The 18,432-nt window shown below is 39.6% G+C and overlaps 1 protein-coding gene across 2 annotated transcripts; it reads left to right on the forward strand.

Moving 5' to 3' along the window:
- The first annotated feature begins 336 nt into the window (after positions 1–336).
- On the forward strand, positions 337–18,175 carry LOC145595409 (translation factor GUF1 homolog, mitochondrial-like). Of its 2 annotated transcripts, XM_081651818.1 has the most exons (12): positions 337–732; positions 2,176–2,926; positions 5,322–5,478; positions 5,595–5,649; positions 5,783–5,842; positions 6,280–6,347; positions 6,443–6,547; positions 6,666–6,737; positions 7,894–8,007; positions 9,774–9,914; positions 10,022–10,081; positions 17,731–18,175. In XM_081651818.1, the coding sequence occupies exons 1-12, from the start codon at positions 406–408 to the stop codon at positions 17,894–17,896; spliced, it is 2,076 nt and encodes a 691-aa protein (XP_081507944.1). In that variant the 5' UTR covers positions 337–405; the 3' UTR covers positions 17,897–18,175. The 2 variants fall into 2 exon arrangements, with proteins under 2 accessions (XP_081507944.1, XP_081507945.1); XM_081651819.1 differs by lacking the exon at positions 5,783–5,842.
- The last annotated feature ends 257 nt before the right edge of the window (positions 18,176–18,432 follow it).

An 18,432-nucleotide genomic window follows, 5' to 3' on the forward strand; every position in this document is an offset into this window, starting at 1 on the left:
ATACTTATCTATCAATGATCTATAATGATCACCGTGCATAGCACGGGATCTAACCTAGTATGCAATATGATAATACCCAAAATTTAAAATTAAAACTAATGTGTAGCCCGGGCGTTGCACCGGTTGCTACTTTAATTAGACCTTGTGATTATTAATTATATACATTTATTTTTATGTTTATAACATGGTTTATGATTGGCTTAGATGGTTAAGTAACTATCTTTCGTGTAAAATGGTTAAGTGCATTATAGAACAATACAGTAAATCGAAGATTTGTTCCGTTGTCATTTAAGTGTTTTGTTGCATACCTTGCTGTTGAGTTTCCAAACAAATTGATTCATCTTAGCCTTAAAGCCATGTTGCTAAAACCCTAAACCCTTTTGATCCAGCAACAATCATCTACAAATGGGTTTAATCAGTAGACTCTCAAGAACTCGAAAATTAATCAAACAATTTCATACCCTAAAAAACCCAGTAATCTCTTCAACAAGAATACCCAACAATGAAGTAGAGAGTAGATTGAAATTAACCAGTTCATATTGTACAAAATCTAGGAATTCCCAGAAAGATAATGACCTAGATTTGAGTCAATACCCACCTGAAAAAATCCGCAATTTTTCAATTATTGCTCATGTTGATCATGGTAAATCAACCCTTGCTGATCGATTGTTGGAGCTTACTGGGACTATTAGGAAAGGCCATGGTCAACCTCAGTACCTTGACAAGCTTCAGGTATGGGGGGTTCACTCTACATTCTTGTTCTTGCTTTGTTGCTATTGTTTTCGCCTTCGTCGTAATTGCATTTTGTTATTGTTGTTTATGGAACTACTTTATGAATGTTAGAGATTAGTTTTGTGTCAAAATTTGGCATTTCGCGTGATAACCTAATTATTGCTTCTAAATATCTAATCAATTTAGTATCTACATTGTGAATTTTGCCTAGTTATTATGGTGCAATGAATTTTGGCATTTCGCGTGATAACCGAATTATTGTTTCGAAAGTTCTAATCAATTTAGTATTCTACATTGTGACTTTTGCCTCGTAATTATGGTGCATTGAATTTTGGCATTTTGCGTGGTAACCTAATCATTGTTACTGAGACTAAACTCTCTGTGTGTTAGGGGTTAATTTTGTTTTATTCTCTATGACATTTGCCCTGTTAATTCGGTGCATCGCGTTTTGGCATTTCGCAGAGTAACCTGTAGGGAGAGTTTTTGGGGATTTATGATAAAAAGGAGCCTTTTCATGGGTACATTTTGGATTGAGACAGATTGCATAATTAGAAAATTCTTCTTTGAACCTACTAGTATTTGCCTACTTAAAAAATTTTCCTATGAGGATTTGGGCAAATTCTTTTTGAAAATGCATATTTCTCCAAATAGGCTTTATATTGTCTTTAAAGAATATATCTTTTGTTGATTATCTAATTGATTTGTGCACATTTTGGAACCTGATTGTGGCTTTGTGAGATATGCTTTAGAACTGGCATTGCTATAAGCCTATAATTAAACGTTTCCTGCGTTTTGGTTAAAAAATAGGGGCAAGACTGCATACAATTTGAAATTTTCTAGCCCTGCCAGTGGTGTTTTTCTATGTCCACTTTTAGGGTTTGGTGGAGTTCTTTTTTTTTTTTGTTAGTGACATTTTATGCTAATGCTGTTCTTGGTAGCATGTCCAATCTAAGTACTGTCTCTAAGGTCTTAAAAAAACCCACTTTAGAGTAAGTGAGATTTTACGGGAATGCTTATTATTATTATTATTATTATTATTATTATTATTATTCGAATTTGGTCTTACTATACATGATTGGATTCTGCTGTTACGGAATTGCTAGTATAACTTCTGAAAGGTAATAATTTGCTAAGCCAAGACTGAAATTTAATAATAAAAAAGGTGCCTTGTGCTGTTGTTTACTGTTTCAAATGGAAGTCAAATATTATTTCTTTGCTGCGGTGGTCATTGGTTATTGTAAGCATCATCTGTTTTTATCTTTCGTATGGCACAGATCAGATTAGTTTAAAAGCATATTTTTCCAGTAAAAAAAAAGCATATTTTTTTTTATCATCAATTGTCAGTCACTCAGTTGCCTTCGTTCTCATGCTCACCTTTTATTTTCTTCACCCTCTTACCCTTGTTCTCCTAGCTGATAATGTTTTACATTTGAGTACTCTTAGGTGGAGAGAGAAAGAGGGATTACTGTTAAAGCTCAGACTGCTACTATGTTCTACAAGTACGACCCTGAGATAACAACAATTGCCAGTACAGAAGACCCCTCAAATTTTTTACTAAATTTGATTGATACACCTGGTCATGTTGATTTTAGCTATGAGGTATCAAGATCGTTAGCTGCTTGCCAAGGGGCTCTCTTAGTTGTTGATGCTGCTCAAGGTGTTCAAGCACAGACTGTTGCCAACTTTTATCTAGCTTTTGAGTCAAATCTGTCAATAATCCCAGTCATAAACAAAATTGATCAACCTACAGCTGATCCTGACCGTGTTATGGCCCAGCTTAAGTCCATGTTTGATCTGGAACCAAAAGATACCCTCCTCACGTCTGCTAAAACAGGGCAGGGTCTTGAGCACATCCTTCCTGCAGTGATAGAACGGATACCTCCTCCCCCTGGAAAGGCTGGCTCTCCGTTACGTATGCTTTTGTTGGATTCATATTATGATGAATACAAAGGAGTTATATGCCATGTGGCTATAGTTGATGGCACATTGCGCAAAGGAGACAAGATTTCATCTGTTGCAACTGGACAAACTTATGAAGTTTCAGATGTCGGGTTCATGCATCCTGAGCTAGTTCCTACTGGAATGCTTTTCACCGGCCAAGTGGGTTATGTGGTCAGTGGCATGCGTTCTACTAAAGAGGCACGCATTGGTGATACCTTGTTTCATGTGCGCACTGTTGTTGAGCCTCTTCCAGGTAAACATGACTTTATTATAAATTTTGGTTCATGTTCTTGCATTGCTAGTAAGCACAGGAACAACAATTGACATCCTGCTATTGTTTGCTTAGTCCTAATATTAGTCTAGTTAAATCTATCCAAAACTCTTTTTTCTCTAGGCTTTTAGTTGGGGCTGTAGAAGAAATACTAGTATATTTGAGATAAGAATGAACGAACGTGATCATTTTGTAATTTGTTTGGACAATAGAGTGAAGATTTTGGTGAGTTGGAAACGAATGTTGTATAAGGGGGATATTGTTATATCTTATCTATTCATCATTCTAAGGACCAAAAGAGTATAGAATCTATAATTTTTTGGGGATGGAGTTCACTTTTGAGTTTCTACAAGAAGCTATAGTGGAATTCAACAAGACAATCAACTAACAATCGAAGTAGACATAGTAATAACCTCCTTCAAGGAACACACCAACTTTCAGCTTGAATATATTGGTAGAAAATGTGGGATTGAATTATTCTAGAAAGTGCTTTTTATCATTTAGATTTGTAGGGCCTCTTAGTTACAATCTGTACTATGTTATATTTTGCAATATTAGATTTCTGGCCCCTCCCATTAATCATTCTGACAATAATATCCTCAGTTCATATTATTTTAATGGAAGGGTTTGAGGTGCTACCCATGAGTTAATGATTAGTGTGGAGTTGAAGAGAAAAAGGATACAAATATTTTACATAGTCTTGCTAAAGTTGCTACTAGTGTCAGTGTCTTGACACATTCCAAGTGTCGGACTTTCTAGATTTTAAAAAAATTGACTTGTTTTTGGTCCAAAGGATTTGTCGAGTGCCCATATCCACGTGGGAGCGGCAAATTTTGGAAAATGGTTATTTGCTGTAAAACGAAGAATTTGAGTGACATGGATAGAAATGGTGTGAAAAAGGGTGAGAGGAAAGTCTTAGAGAAATAGATAGAAGAAACTTGGTAGGGAGGAAAGGGAAATTGAAATTGTTGCGGGTCTATACTCTATAGTATCTTAGTACTCTCAAACTAAATTCTTTCTTTTGTATATTAGAACATACTAAGGAGGCATTTGGTTCGTCATAGGTCAAGGGAATGAGTTTTAGAAAGCAAAAGGAGAATAATGGACAACAACTCCCATTGATATAATATGTTGTTTAGCATTTTCTCTTCCGTCTCTCAATCACTCCTTGCCGACACCTGCCCCCAGCTCCTATTCCTACCTTGCCGAATGCAGCCACACCCTCACGGCCTCACCCCCACCCCCACCCCTACCCCTGCTGCCACCCCTTCTCTCTTCCTTTTGGAGTTTATATGCTCAAATTTGACCTTTAAAGCCATAACATGAAGATATAGAATGGTATAATTTTTTTTTTTCTTTTCAAATTGTTAGGGTTGTGTGTTTTTGGGTGGATGTTGGTGGTTTTGTGTGGCTAGGGGTTTGTTTGGGCAAAGTTGGTGGTTTCAAATAGGTTTTTTTTTTTTTTTTTGGGGGGGGGGGGGGGGGTTGGGTGTTAGGAAAGGTGACGGCGGTGGTGGGACAGTGTTGGTTATGGTGGAGGTAAATAGGCGGTGACAGTTTGGGTGGTGGTGGTGACAGTTTGTGTGTTAGTGGTAGTGGCCAGTGGGGCGGTGGTGGAGGTGCATAGGTATTGGCAGATGTGGAGGTGCATAAATGGCACAAAGAAAGGGAATGGAAATACCATTTGGGGGAAGAGAGTCGGGGGGGTGGGGGGGGGGGGGGGGGTGGGGGAATCAAATCAGAGGAGTTTGTGGGATTAGATGGGGTGAAGGGAATGATTAAAATATCACAACAAATGGCAATGAAGAGAATCAAGCTTGTTCATTCCCTTTACCTTCTCTAATTATCCTACACCAAACGTCTTCCCTAAAAGATTCTGTAACCTTTATTCTTACTCTTATTGGTCATCATTAAAAGTAATCTTATTTTTGTATCCTTGCTACTGTAATTTTGTGTATGAAGTACCGTTTATGATATGACATAATTCTTCTAATGCAAGAACTAAATCCAACTTAGTTGTCTCAAGGAGAGCAACTATGTGATTGCAGAATGTTGACTTGCTCTTAATGTTAAATTAATCCATAATAACTCTTATAGCCATAGTTCTTTTATCATAGCAGATACCATAGCTCTTCTAACAAAGTGGTCTGTTATTGGTGCCAATGTGTTAATATGCAGTTTAATAATAATAACAATAAAAGGAAAGGTTTGTGTTAAGCATAAAAAAGATGCTAACATTTTTGAAGAGATTTAATTTGTGGTTGTTTTGCAAGGACCTTCTTTTGAGATCATGATATATAGCACCTAGGTTTGGTTTACTGTCATGGTTGCTTTACTAATTTCCCATTCTTTTCCATTATGCTGTGTCAATTTCCAGGTTTCAAGCCTGCAAGGCATATGGTGTTCTCTGGTCTATATCCTGCTGATGGATCAGATTTTGAAGCACTAAGTCATGCAATTGAGAGGCTAACATGTAATGATGCCAGTGTTTGTGTCTCAAAAGAAACTAGCATGGCACTTGGCCTAGGTTTCAGGTATATATCTGTAAAAGCAAGTATATTTTTACTTTCTTTTCATGTTATTTCAGGTATATATCTGACATGTGTGTGCTATGAATTCCTTTTCTTTATATATGTTTACTGTCTTGCAGGTGTGGTTTCTTAGGTTTACTTCACATGGATGTTTTCCATCAACGCCTTGAGCAGGTATGATTTTCTGTGAGTAATTTTTTTTATATTAATTTGACTTCGGCCAATAATTATGTGCCTTTAGTTGTCTTAGACTCTGTCTTTTGTGTATGAAGCCAATTGGCTTATTTGGTGTATTTGGGGTGTACAGATTGGCAATGACGTACAAACATTAGAAAGGGGAGATGAGAAACGAAATTTCATTGCAGGAGTAACTAGCTATCACTATCTAATGCCATGTGAATAAATGATGTTCATTCTCTGTCCCAAAAGGTTCTCTGCCTATCCAAAATGTATGCCCCAACAGTTGCTTGCACTTTAAACTCTTACATGTTGCATCTCCAATACCCTTGATACGAAACATTTGGGTTTGAAAAACGTGTTTGACCTGTTTGTCTTCACATTTGTAGTTCCTTTTTTGATAACATACGTATTTGCGTGTCACAGAATCAAGTAGTGCATCACCGCGTGCTGGAATGAGAAAAAATATAGTGCATATTCAGAATATTAAATGAAATTTATCTAATTTTCTTATATCGTGTGAAAAGGCAAATCCTTAACACGATGGAACATAAGTGATGTCGAGACTTCCCTAGAGTTCAGTATAAAGTTGCTTCTTTGGTGCTTACGATTATTTATGAATGGCAGGAATATGGAGCTCACATAATATCCACTGTTCCAACTGTGCCATATATATTTGAATATTCTGATGGAAGGTAAGTTGTTTTACTTACTTTAATCTATATATTAATCACGCTAGGAGGTGGTTTTGTTTTGACATCAATGTTCTGTGGTTTTCTTTCCACCATAGCAAAATTGAAGTCCAAAATCCTGCTTCTTTGCCGTCCGATCCCAAAAAACGAGTGACAGCTTGTTGGGAACCTACCGTTATATCGACCATCATAATTCCTAGTGAGTAAGCTCTCAAGTACCCTTGTGGTTTGATAGATAGTTCTTAAGGATGTTTCATGCTTTAGCTTATATTTTCCAACATGAAATGTAAGTTTTGATATATGTGGGTAATCTCTTTGAAGGTATATCGGGCCTGTTATGACCCTTTGCTCTGATCGTAGAGGAGTGCAGCTTGAATACTCCTTCATAGATAGGTAATGTCTTTTCACCCTGGAACTGAACTGGCTATTCTACTTTCCCCCCATATATGTAGGTTGATTCTTGTTTTTGGCTGCTAACTTTTTTTGGATGCTCTTGCCAATAGTGACACTGTATTTTAGCCAAAAAAAAAAAAACCATACTGGTTAGCTGCTTCGGTGATATAGCTCTATAATTCTTAAATCGACAAATAAAATCTCAATTACAGTCATACAAGTTACAGATACCGAGGAGTATGGAATTGAACTTGAACTCAGTCTAAATTGTACTGAAAGTGTTATAATAACCTGAAAACTAATACAAAGCACTTGTCTCACTGCTTGATAGCAATTATGGCTATTACTAAGTCAACTACAAAAGCAACTGTTTGTCCAAGCTTTTCTGAATCCTCTGTTTCCTAGAAGTAGTTTTCTAGAAACAGTTTATGAAGAAATAATTTTTATAGGCCTTGAAAATTTTAAATTGCTAAGTAATGGAATTTTTTTTTTATAGGCCTAGAGGGGTAGGATTAGATCGTAAGAATCAATTCGTTGAATCGTAAGGTCATACTAAGTAATGGAAAAAAATGTTAATATTGTGACACTGTGACAAATAAAAACTACGTATGTGAAGTAATATTAATATAAGATGGCATTGTTTAGCTCATTCTTACTTGGGATAGTATTAAATGAATTTCTTTGATTCTGTTATTTTCTCAGCATTTTGAATACTTTTGATTATTTGTGGACATGAATTAATTAGTAATAAAGATATGTGTGAATGGTTTAACATCTTATATTATCATTGTATGTTGGACCGGATTGGTGGATCGTACAATCGTAAATCATTAAGATCTTACAAACGATAAGATCCAGGTCGGAGGCATTTTATTGGATCATAGAATTGTAAGATCCGGGTTAGGATTTAACAACCATAGCTGTTAATGTTTTTGTACACATGCTAAACTACAATAAAGCGGATTGTTCGCTTTTCTTACGAAATGCTGAATCTGATCTTTTGTCAACTTAATGTTCATGGATTGAAACTCTAATTAGTGCTCTTCTTATTTAAAAATCCTATTGATCTAAGTTAGTCTGAATTGGTTTTTTATATGAATGAAGTTAGTATTGTCTATTATTACCATTTACCAACTGTTTATCATGATTTCTGCAGTCAAAGGGCGTTTATGAAGTACCGATTACCATTGCGAGAAATGGTTGTTGATTTTTATGATCAGCTAAAAAGCATTACCTCAGGATATGCTTCATTTGACTATGAAGATTCAGAGTAAGATTTGCTGTGCCCCTCATTAATAGTGATGTGTGTATCTAATCATTATGAGGTATAAGAAACTGAATAGCTGCTTGTTTTTGTTTTATTGTAACATAGTCAATGTGCTAGACTACATGATTTGATCTATTCCTATCTCATTCATAATGATGTGTGTCGATTAAAGAAACTTAATAGCAGCTTGTTATTGTTTTATAATCAATGTGCTTGTTATTGTAATATAGTCATTGTGCTAGGCTATATTACTTAAAACTTCTGTTGGGACTCGGGTAAATTCCAGACTAGTCCATTCATGAAAGTTTGCTTTTCTTGGTCCAAATTACAGTTTCAAGTGTTCATACCCTTGTCTTTGTCAAGCACTTGGGTTCTCAGGTAAAAGGAGTACATGTATCATAGACCTCTGATTTGTGCTGATTTCAAGTTGCGCAATAATAATCTGTTATTAATGTCAATTGTTTTTGGCGAGGACTAGTGTACCAAGGCCTTTTAATAGGTTTCCAAATGTGGCACCTCTTAATAAGCATTGTACTTCGCGTACTACTTGTTGTCGTTCATCTGTATACCGTGCTTACTAACTGCTGTCGGCTGATGCTTTTCTTTATACATTCTTGGACCTTGGTTGTTTTGTTCTGGTCTAGACATATGTTGTTGGCTTCTTGGCTAATGAAAGAGTTAAAAGAATCAACTATTGTAAATATATACTTAATACTAAAGTAGACATTGGAAATGACTCATGTCACTTCCGGTTGTTTTTTTTCCCTCCAAAACCACCTTTTTGTTATTTGTTTAATTTTTTTTTTAACTTTTTCTTTAGTTATTTTTTTTGTTTGATTATCTTTTGACATTCAACTCTGAAAAAAACTACCACTCTAAGCCTCTAATTGTTGCCAGATTCTTGGACTTTTGGTCAAGTTATTGCTCTTCAATAAGTTCAATTATGGACCATATATACAATCATTCCAATGCATGTGTTCCTTGTGAGTCAGTTCAATGGACTTGAATCAGCTATGCTTTAGCTCCATTTATTCAGTTAATCTCTTTGGTTATTTGTAATGTTGTCTCGTGTATTCATCTCTTCTACACCCTGAACGTAGCATGACCTCCTGTCCTGAAGCTAAGTTGACGATAGGGAAATAGTGACTTACTGAGAATGGACTTAAGTTAAAATAGAAGCTCAAAGAGCCTCCTCTTTGGTGTAGGGTCAAGATTTTGAACAATATTTGTGTTAGAAACGAGTGGATCCGGAATGTTTGTTTCTAACTAGATTAATACTCCCTCTGTTTTTAAATACTTGCTCCACTTTCCTTTTCCGGCCGTTTTTAAATACTTGCTTCATTTCCTTATTTGGAAATCATATACAATATTTAATTCATTTCTCTCACCTAGTGGACCCAACATAAATCATATTTTATTAATTTCATACTCTCTCTTCCAATTCTCTCAACTACTTTTGCTTTTTACAATCTTTTATTCTTTCTCCTACTCCACTACCTCCATATTTTATTACTTTCTCCAATTTCTCCTAAAACTCCGCGCATGGAGAAATGAAGCAAGTATTTAAAAACGGAGGGAGTAACAAGTTATTGTTGCGATAATTATGTAACTTATCAAGATGAGTATGTGTAACCTAGATGCACTGTAATGAACGTTACAATTAGAATGGGCATATATTGTTACAAAGGTCTGAATTCCACCCTTTTGTCTCGCTCTCGTTTGTTTGAAGGGTGGGTCTTGTTAATTTTACCTAATTGTGTTATTGTCAGGTATCAAGCCTCTGATTTGGTAAAACTTGATATTCTTTTGAATGGACAAGCAGTTGATGCAATGGCAACTATTATCCATACTTTGAAAGCACAACGTGTGGGTCGGCTATTGGTGGAGAAGTTAAAGAAATCCATAGACAGGTTTGTATAATTATTTAGTAGTATATCTTCTTCACTGATAACATTATATTGTCTGTTTGATTTTCTTGGCACTCTCTCATGGACCGCAATGCTTTCATAATGAATAGGCAAATGTTTGAAATAACCATTCAAGCTGCAATTGGTACGAAGGTTGTTGCAAGAGAGACGTAAGTACTGTATTTAAACTGCTTTGCTATTAAGTTGGTATAGAACATAAGATTTTGGTTGGTTTCTTTTTTATTACCTTGCACGTTGTAACACTCTAGTGATTAATTACTTGTAATAAAATAAGTTTAAGCAATAAAGACTTAATCTTGGGGAGAATTGGCAGCTATTTGATTAATGTGAAAATGGAGTAACAAGCACAAGAGTAGCTTGAGGCTACTAGTCTCTGATTTTAGCACCTTTAGGGCACCACTCTCTAGCTCTAAGAAATTACAATGATCTTGCCTAACTAGCACATCCTACCCTCCCTTTCTTATATATACATAATCTGCCAAAAGAAGGAAAACAACAAAAGTTGTTACTGCAGCTGTCAAGGCTCCTCCTCCCTGATTGCCTGGTGACTGCTCTGCTTGGAGTCTGCTCTGCTGTCCATTCCTGTCCATTCATGACATTCCTATTTGCTGACCTCTCTTCCTCCTCTTTGCATAAGTAATCAAGCCACTGCCCTTGTTGAGCATTGTATCCGTTACATTCCCTCCCCCTAGAAGACTCACCTTGTCCTCAAGGTGAAAGGACGGGAAACGCTCATTGATCAAGGATGCATCCTCCCAGGTTGCTTCTAGTGTAGGCAGTCCCTCCCACTGTATTAGCACCTCCTTCCCTTGCGGATAGACCTGGTTATTGGGCGGGTCGAGTCAGGGTCGGTTACGGGTCAGGGTCAAAGAGGGTCGCATTTTATAGTGTCAATATAGGGTCGGGCCAATGCGGGTCGCGAGTCGATAATGGGCGGGCCTACAAAATATCAATTAAAATAAATATTGGACAAAGCCATTATTAAATACATATGAATACAAATTAATCTATATAATTATTTTTACATTATGTATTTTCTTTATCAACTAAATTGGAAAAATATGTTGGCCCTATATTGACCCTACCCAATAAGGACCCTGTCCATTAAAAGCCCTATAAACTTGGCCCTGACCCTATTATCATTGGGCTACCCTGTCCAATAACCACCTCTACTTGCGGATTGTTCTCAGATGCCCTAACATCTAACACTAGGCAACTCCTCTGTCAGTTGTGCTGTGATAAAAGGGCTAGCCACCTGATTTCCGAGTGCTCTTTTTAATTCGGAAACATGGAAAACAGGGTGAACACGACATGAATCGGGTAGCTCTAACTTATAGGCCACCTTCCCAATCCGTTGCACTATCTTGTATGGGCCATAGAATCGTGGTGAAAGCTTCTCATTAGGCCGTGTTGCGAGGGATCTCTGCCTATATGGGCTGAAGTTTTAAGTAAACCAAATCCCCTACTTGGAACTCTTCCTCTCTTCTCTTCAAATCAGCGTTAGCCTTCATTCTTTGTTGAGCCCTTAATAAGTGCATGCATAAATCCTCTAAGATCCAATCCCTTTCTTGCAACCACTCATCCAAGCTATCCACCGAGGTTTGTCCTTTACCCACCTTGATCAACTTCAGAGGGTCCCTTCCATAGACCACTTTAAAAGGAGTAAACCCGGTTGACTCATGTGAGGCTGTGTTGTACGCATATTCAGCCCAATGAAGCCATGTTCCCCATGGCTTCGGCTGCCCATTGACAAAGCACCTCAAATAAGTTTCCAAGGTCTTGTTTACCACTTTCGTTTGACCATCGGTTTGAGGATGGTATGCCGTGCTCCTCTTCAATTCCGTGCCTTGCAACATGAATAACTCACGCCAAAAGTTGCTCATAAATATGCGGTCTCGATCCGACACAATAGATGTGGGAAATCCATGTAATTTTACTACCTCCTTCACAAACGTTGTTGCCACCGTGGCTGCAGTAAAAGGATGCCTCAAACCCACGAAGTGTGCATATTTAGAAAGCCGATCGACCACCACTAAGATCGAATTCATGCCCTTGGACATGGGAAGACCTTCTATAAAGTCCATGGATATCTCTTCCCATATTGCTTCCTTAGTTTTAAAAAGCGCGCCTAGGCGCTGTTGAGGCGCAAGGCGACGTGAGGCGCAGGTCAAAACGCCTCGGCCTTCCAAGGCGTCGCGCATTCCAGAAGGCGCGCGCCTCAGACCGCCTCCACCAAGGCGTAAGGCGCAACGCCTGAGCCGCCTTACGTTTAGAGGCGTGAGAAAAGGGGATTTGGATTAATTTTTGTTTAAAAAAACACATTTTTTTCCAAATTAAGCTAACCCAGTCTTTAGATAGATAATTCGAGCAAAAGCCCCTTGTTAATTGAATGAAATCACCTGAATTTGACCCCCAATTAAAAAGCCCTAATTTTTGAAAAACCCTAATTTACGGGTTGCTTTGCAATTGAAAAATTGGTGGGTTCTGCTACGGCAGACAGCCGGGGATCAATCCCCGGTGGTTTCCGGCAGCAGATATACCGGCGGCCGGCACCGGTGAAGCAACCCAGGTATGTTTTTTTTTATTTTGATTCTATTATCTCTCTTCGATCCAGACTCTTCTCCATTCTTTCTTTTTCTGCTGCTTCTTATCCTCTCTCCTCTGCGGTCTCTGAGACGACTCTGACTCTCTACCCACCTACTTTCAATAAAGTAAAGTTTTTTTTCTTTATTATTTTTTATTTTATTTATTATTATTATTATTACCAAAAAGCCTGCTCCTTTTTTTTTTACTGTTAATCACGTGACCTGACTACCTTCCCTTTTTTTACCAAAAAAAAAAAGTTTAAATTATTTATTATGCTTAAATTTAAGTATTCTAAGAGAAATAATAACAAAAAGTTGTAAAATTTCTTCAAAACAGCACTACGTAAAAATTTGCGCCTCATATTCAAGAGGCGTGCGCTTTCGCTTTGCGCTTTGCGCCTCAGTGCGCCTCGCGCTTTTTAAAACTAAGATTGCTTCGGGTATTGGCAGTGTTGTAATAGCCCTGCTGGTTGCAATTGGGAATTTTTTGCTTGTTGGTAGATCGGACATTGCCTTACATGAGCTCCAATGTCTTTTCTCATCCCAAGCCAGTACCACTCGGCTGCAATTCACAAGTGCATCTTCGTTTCCCCTTGATGTCCTCCTATGGGGCTGTCATGATATTCCCGTAAAAGCTTAGGAATTTATTTGGAGTCCTTAGGGATGGCTACTCTTCCCTTGAACATCAATCTCCCCCCCTCAAGTGAATATCCCACATAACCCCCCCATAGCAGTGGCGATTCTGCCCATCAAGGGGTCCTCCTTCACCTCCTTATCAAGCTCTTCCCACTCCACCCCTTGCACCGTAACCATGGCAGCCAACTCCTCTTCACAGCCGCCTCTTCGAGATAGCGCGTCGGCCACTCGATTACTAGCTCCCGGCTCAAATTGAATCTCAAAATCAAAGCCCAACAATTTTCTCACCCATTTTTGGTAGTCACCTCCTACTTCACGTTGCTCCATGATATATTTAAGGCTTGGTTGGTCCGTTCTAACCACAAAGTGCCATCCGAGTAAGTAATGCCTCCACTTGACTATGGCGAGACAAATAGCCATCAACTCCTTTTCGTAAGTGGCCTTCGCTTGTGATCTTGGGCCCAACAACTTGCTGAAAAAAGCAATGGGCCGTGAATCTTGCATCAACACGACTCCTAAGCCAAATCCAGAAGCATCAACTTCAACAACAAACACCTTGCGAAAATCGGGCATCATCAGCACAGGGGCCGTGCTCATGGCAGTTTTGAGCTGCTCCAAGGCTGCCGTGGCTTCCTTAGTCCACCCAAAGTTGTCTTTTTTGAGTTGCTCGGTCAAGGGCTTAGCAATTTGAGCGTTAACCCCTTATGAACTTGCGGTAGTACCCGGTCAATCCCAAAAATCCCCTCTAACTCCTTTAAATTTTTAGGCACCGGCCACTCCACCATGGCCTTAACCTTTTCCATGTCAACGGACACTCCTTCACTCGACACTACGTGTCCCAAATAGGCTACTCTAGGCTGCCCAAACTCGCACTTCTTAAAATTCACCACCAAACTTTGCTCCTTGAGCACATTCAAGACTAGCTTCATATGCTACACATGACTCTCCTTACTCGAGCTATATATCAAGATGTCATCGAAGAAGACCAAGACAAACTTCCTTAGGTACGGTCTAAACACTTCATTCATCAAGGAAGGTTGCGGGGGCGTTGGTGAGACCGAAGGGCATCACCAAGAATTCATAATGTCCTTCGTGGGTACGAAAAGCGATCTTGTGTGTGTCCTCTTCCTTCACCAAAATTTGACGGTAGCCCGATTTTAGATCGAGCTTCGAAAAAATGGAAGCTCCATGGAGCTCATCTAGTAGCTCATCAATGATGGGAATGGGGTATTTATCCGGGATGGTTTCTCGATTGAGGGCGCGGTAATCCACGCAAAACCGCCACAAGCCTTCCTTTTTTTTCACAACAAAACCGGGCTTGAGAAAGGGCTAATGGAGGGTTTAATAATCCCGGCTGCCATCATCTCCCTAATCAGCCTCTATCTCGTCTTTTTGAAATTGGGGGTAGCGGTACGGTCTAACACTCACCGGGTTACTCCCTCCCCTCAAAACAATTGCGTGCTCGTGGCCTCGTTTGGGTGGTAGACCCTTAGGTTCGGAAAACACCTCAGAAAATTGTTCTAACACCCCCTTCATCCACTCTGATAAACTCCCTTCCTCTTGTTTCTTGCTCCACCCTATTGATTTCTACCCAAAGTCCCCCTCCTTCGTGCCTCAAGGTTCATGAGTGACACCTTGGTGCGCTCTAATGCCGGATTTCCAACAAGGGTGATACTCTCCTCACCATCCATGAAACTCATTACATGAGTTTTCCAATTGTGCGTGACCGTACCCAACTTTTCCAGCCATTCAATCCCAAGAATCAAATCGGCATTCCCAAGTCGTAGCGACAAAAAATTGTCAACCACCATGTATCCACCGTTGAGGACTAGCCTCACCCCTTTACACCGCCCCCTACCCCCCGAGCTGGTCGTCATTGCCCAGGGAAACCCCAAATTATTCGCGGTCCCCTGACACCGACACCCCCACCTCTGCCACTAGCACATTGGAGATGAAGTTGTGCGTGGCTCCCGGATCTACCAGGACGACCACTGCTCTCGGCCCCACCCTTCCTTCCAGCTTCATAGTACGGGGGTTAGAAATTCCCACCACCGAGCAAAGGCTCGCTCCAGGGGTGTTGGCGAAGGTCTCATCGTCGCTTGACTGAGACTCCGGCGGTTTGGATGGCCCAGCCCCGTCGTCGGCCGCACCACCTAAGAGGAGAACACTCATCTCTCGGTTCTTGCATCGGTGGCCAACACTCCACCGTTTGTCGCATCTAAAGCACTGGCCTTTCTTTCTTGGTGCTCGAAGTCGGTTAACCTTCGCGGTTCGCCGGACTTCGCCGTGGATTGGGTGGCTGACCTCGGAAAGTTAACCGAGGCTTGCGATTCGGAGGTGGTGCCTGGTGCCTTTGGCCACCCATGAATGTTGTGACTTGCTGATTCGGGGTTCCAAAGGTGCTAATAAGACTCGACCCGACTGAGGTTCTGGATTCGGATGGTCCTGATGTGCTGGCAGCATTTTTACCCGACCCGCAATTTCCATGGCTTGTTCTAGGTTGAATGGATTCATGAGTCTAACATCGGCCTTGATGTCATCCTTGAGCCCATTTATAAAATGGCCCATCATAATGGTTTCAGGAACATCTTCTAATGGAGCTGAGAGCTCGATGAATTTTTTGCGATACTCAAGCACGGAGGTTTCCTGACTGGTGGCCAGCCACTTCTCATGGAGGCTTCCGGCGTGGGTTGGTCGGAATAGCCGCAAGATTCGAGCTTTCATGCCTTCCCAGTTTGCAATCGGCCTCCTCCTATTCTCCCATTGAAACCACCGCAACGCGTCGCCCTCCAAAGCCGAGACCGCCGCTTGAAGTTTCTGCTTATCCGTGAGGTGGTAATGGAGGAAATACTTTTCCCCTTTAAGTATCCATCCGTCAGGTTCCGTTCCTTCAAAGAGTGGCATATCTAGCTTCCTCGGTTTCCAATGTTGGTCTCCACCCCCATTTTGATCAGCCCAGTTGCGGATTCCCGGCGTATACCCTAGCCGTTGCTCGTGATTTCTCTGATTAACCAAGTTGCGCAATTCCTCAAAGAACTGGGCTTGATTAGTGGCGTTGGCCGCGGTCTGAGCTTCTTGCTGCTGTCGCAGCAGCTCGAATTGATTGTCGAGCTTTTTGCTGGCCTCACTCGGGTTTCTTCTTGTGTTTTCATCGCCGCTTCTAGTGCTTCCATTCGAGCCTGCACTCCAGCCATTTGCTCATCCAAGTTGTCGCATCTTTGGGTTGCAGAGGTCACCATATTTAATCTTTTTTTTTTTTTTGAAAGCAAAGTACGGAGTGGTGGTTTCCGGTGCCGGCAGGCGCAGGACCGCCGCTCTGATACCACTTGTAACACTCTAGTGATTAATTACTTGTAATAAAATAAGTTTAAGCAATAAAGACTTAATCTTGGGGAGAATTGGCAGCTATTTGATTAATGTGAAAATGGAGTAACAAGCACAAGAGTAGCTTGAGGCTACTAGTCTCTGATTTTAGCACCTTTAAGGCACCACTCTCTAGCTCTAAGAAATTACAATGATCTTGCCTAACTAGCACATCCTACCCTCCCCTTCTTATATATACATAATCTGCCAAAAGAAGGAAAACAACAAAAGTTGTTACTGCAGCTGTCAAGGCTCCTCCTCCCTGATTGCTTGGTGACTGCTCTGCTTGGAGTCTGCCCTGCTGTCCATTCATGACATTCCTATTTGCTGACCTCTCTTCCTCCTCTTTGCATAAGTAATCAAGCCACTGCCCTTGTTGAGCATTGTATCCGTTACACACGTATATGTGGTATGATCACGAAGCCGGTGTAGTAGAGTTTTAGTACTTAGAATTTAATTAATTTCATCCTATTGTGGTAAATCTTATTCACTTGCTTGTCATATTTGATATATTCTTAATCATCCTAATTCCTAATAGATATTATGCAATATATTGGCAAACTTCTTTCATTTTCTTCTTTGTGAGTCATTAGACAAAAGTTGCATGATATCTATGACCTGCAATATATTATAATGTGTTGCTGCAGTCTCATTCATCTGCTCCATGAACTTCGCGACATATGTTTATCTAGACTCTGTATGTCCACGTTCTGGGTTAACCTATTGGGCCATCTTCATTAGCACCTCAGAGTGCTCAGACACAAACCACCACTACAACATCCACACTTTTATACTAGCAGTTTTTTTTGTCACTGCCGTTATCTCTTTCCTTAATACCATTGCCAGCTTGGAAAGCCTTGGAGGCAAAGAAGGTGAGTTTAGGGCAGCCTTGGAAGTGAAGGAAAATATGATTAAGCTCACTTCAGACGTGGTGGGATGGTTTGTTATTCAAATTATCCCTCTTTTATTGCTAAATTGCTTTTGATAAACGCTTTAAAGTGGGAATTCTGCTCTCATTCCCACTCCTGTCTTATCGTATCAGCATCACAAATTAGCTGTTAAAGATTGAACTCAAACCTTTGTATTCTTAGACTAGGTTGTTTTATTTGTGCATAAATAAATTATAGGTACACCACTGGCTTAAAGAGTCCTCACTTAAAAGAGTTGACTTTTCAGCATTATTATTGTTATCTAATCTATCTTTCCATTTTTAGGTTAACTGCTTTGAGGAAAAACGTGCTAGCCAAATGTTATGGTGGTGATGTTTCACGAAAGAGAAAGCTATTAGATAAGCAAAAGGAAGGAAAGAAACGAATGAAGCGTGTTGGTTCAGTCGATGTACCACAAGAAGCATTTCATGAGCTCTTGAAGGTTGCTTAGAGGAAAGGAAGGTCTTTCTTTCAAAGATAGAAGTGCAGTTCAAATCGGTATAGTTTTTGTATCATTAGTTTTCTCGTCTTTATTTAACTAATTAAATTATTATAATTGTGTTATAATCTTAGATTTATATTTATTACTAAATAATTCTTAATTTAAAAATTAAGATGAGTTGTAAAACTATTGTTGTCAATTTTTTGGACAAGGACCAAATTTGTTAATCGTGTGCCTTTCTATCAAACATGGAACCATCTTTGTTGTGATACATTTGTTTCATCTATAATAGGGTTTGTTTGTCACATGTTACTCAACACTGGAAAACCAACAATTAGAAGTTTTACTGCTGTTATGATCAAGCTCATGATCATTTTCTGGTGCTGTGTAGAGGCGAAAACTCTTTATTATGATATTGTATGAGTATATAATATGTCGTATACGCCTTTCTCTTAATGTGTTCGGTAGCTGGAAATTTGGAATGAACCTCAAGTTGTGCAGTTAATAGTTAGTATTTCTCTTGGCATAAAAGAATTTTCAGATAG

This window comes from Chenopodium album, chromosome 19 (genome assembly GCF_948465745.1).
Source record: "Chenopodium album chromosome 19, dcCheAlbu1.1, whole genome shotgun sequence".
NCBI lineage: Eukaryota > Viridiplantae > Streptophyta > Magnoliopsida > Caryophyllales > Amaranthaceae > Chenopodium > Chenopodium album.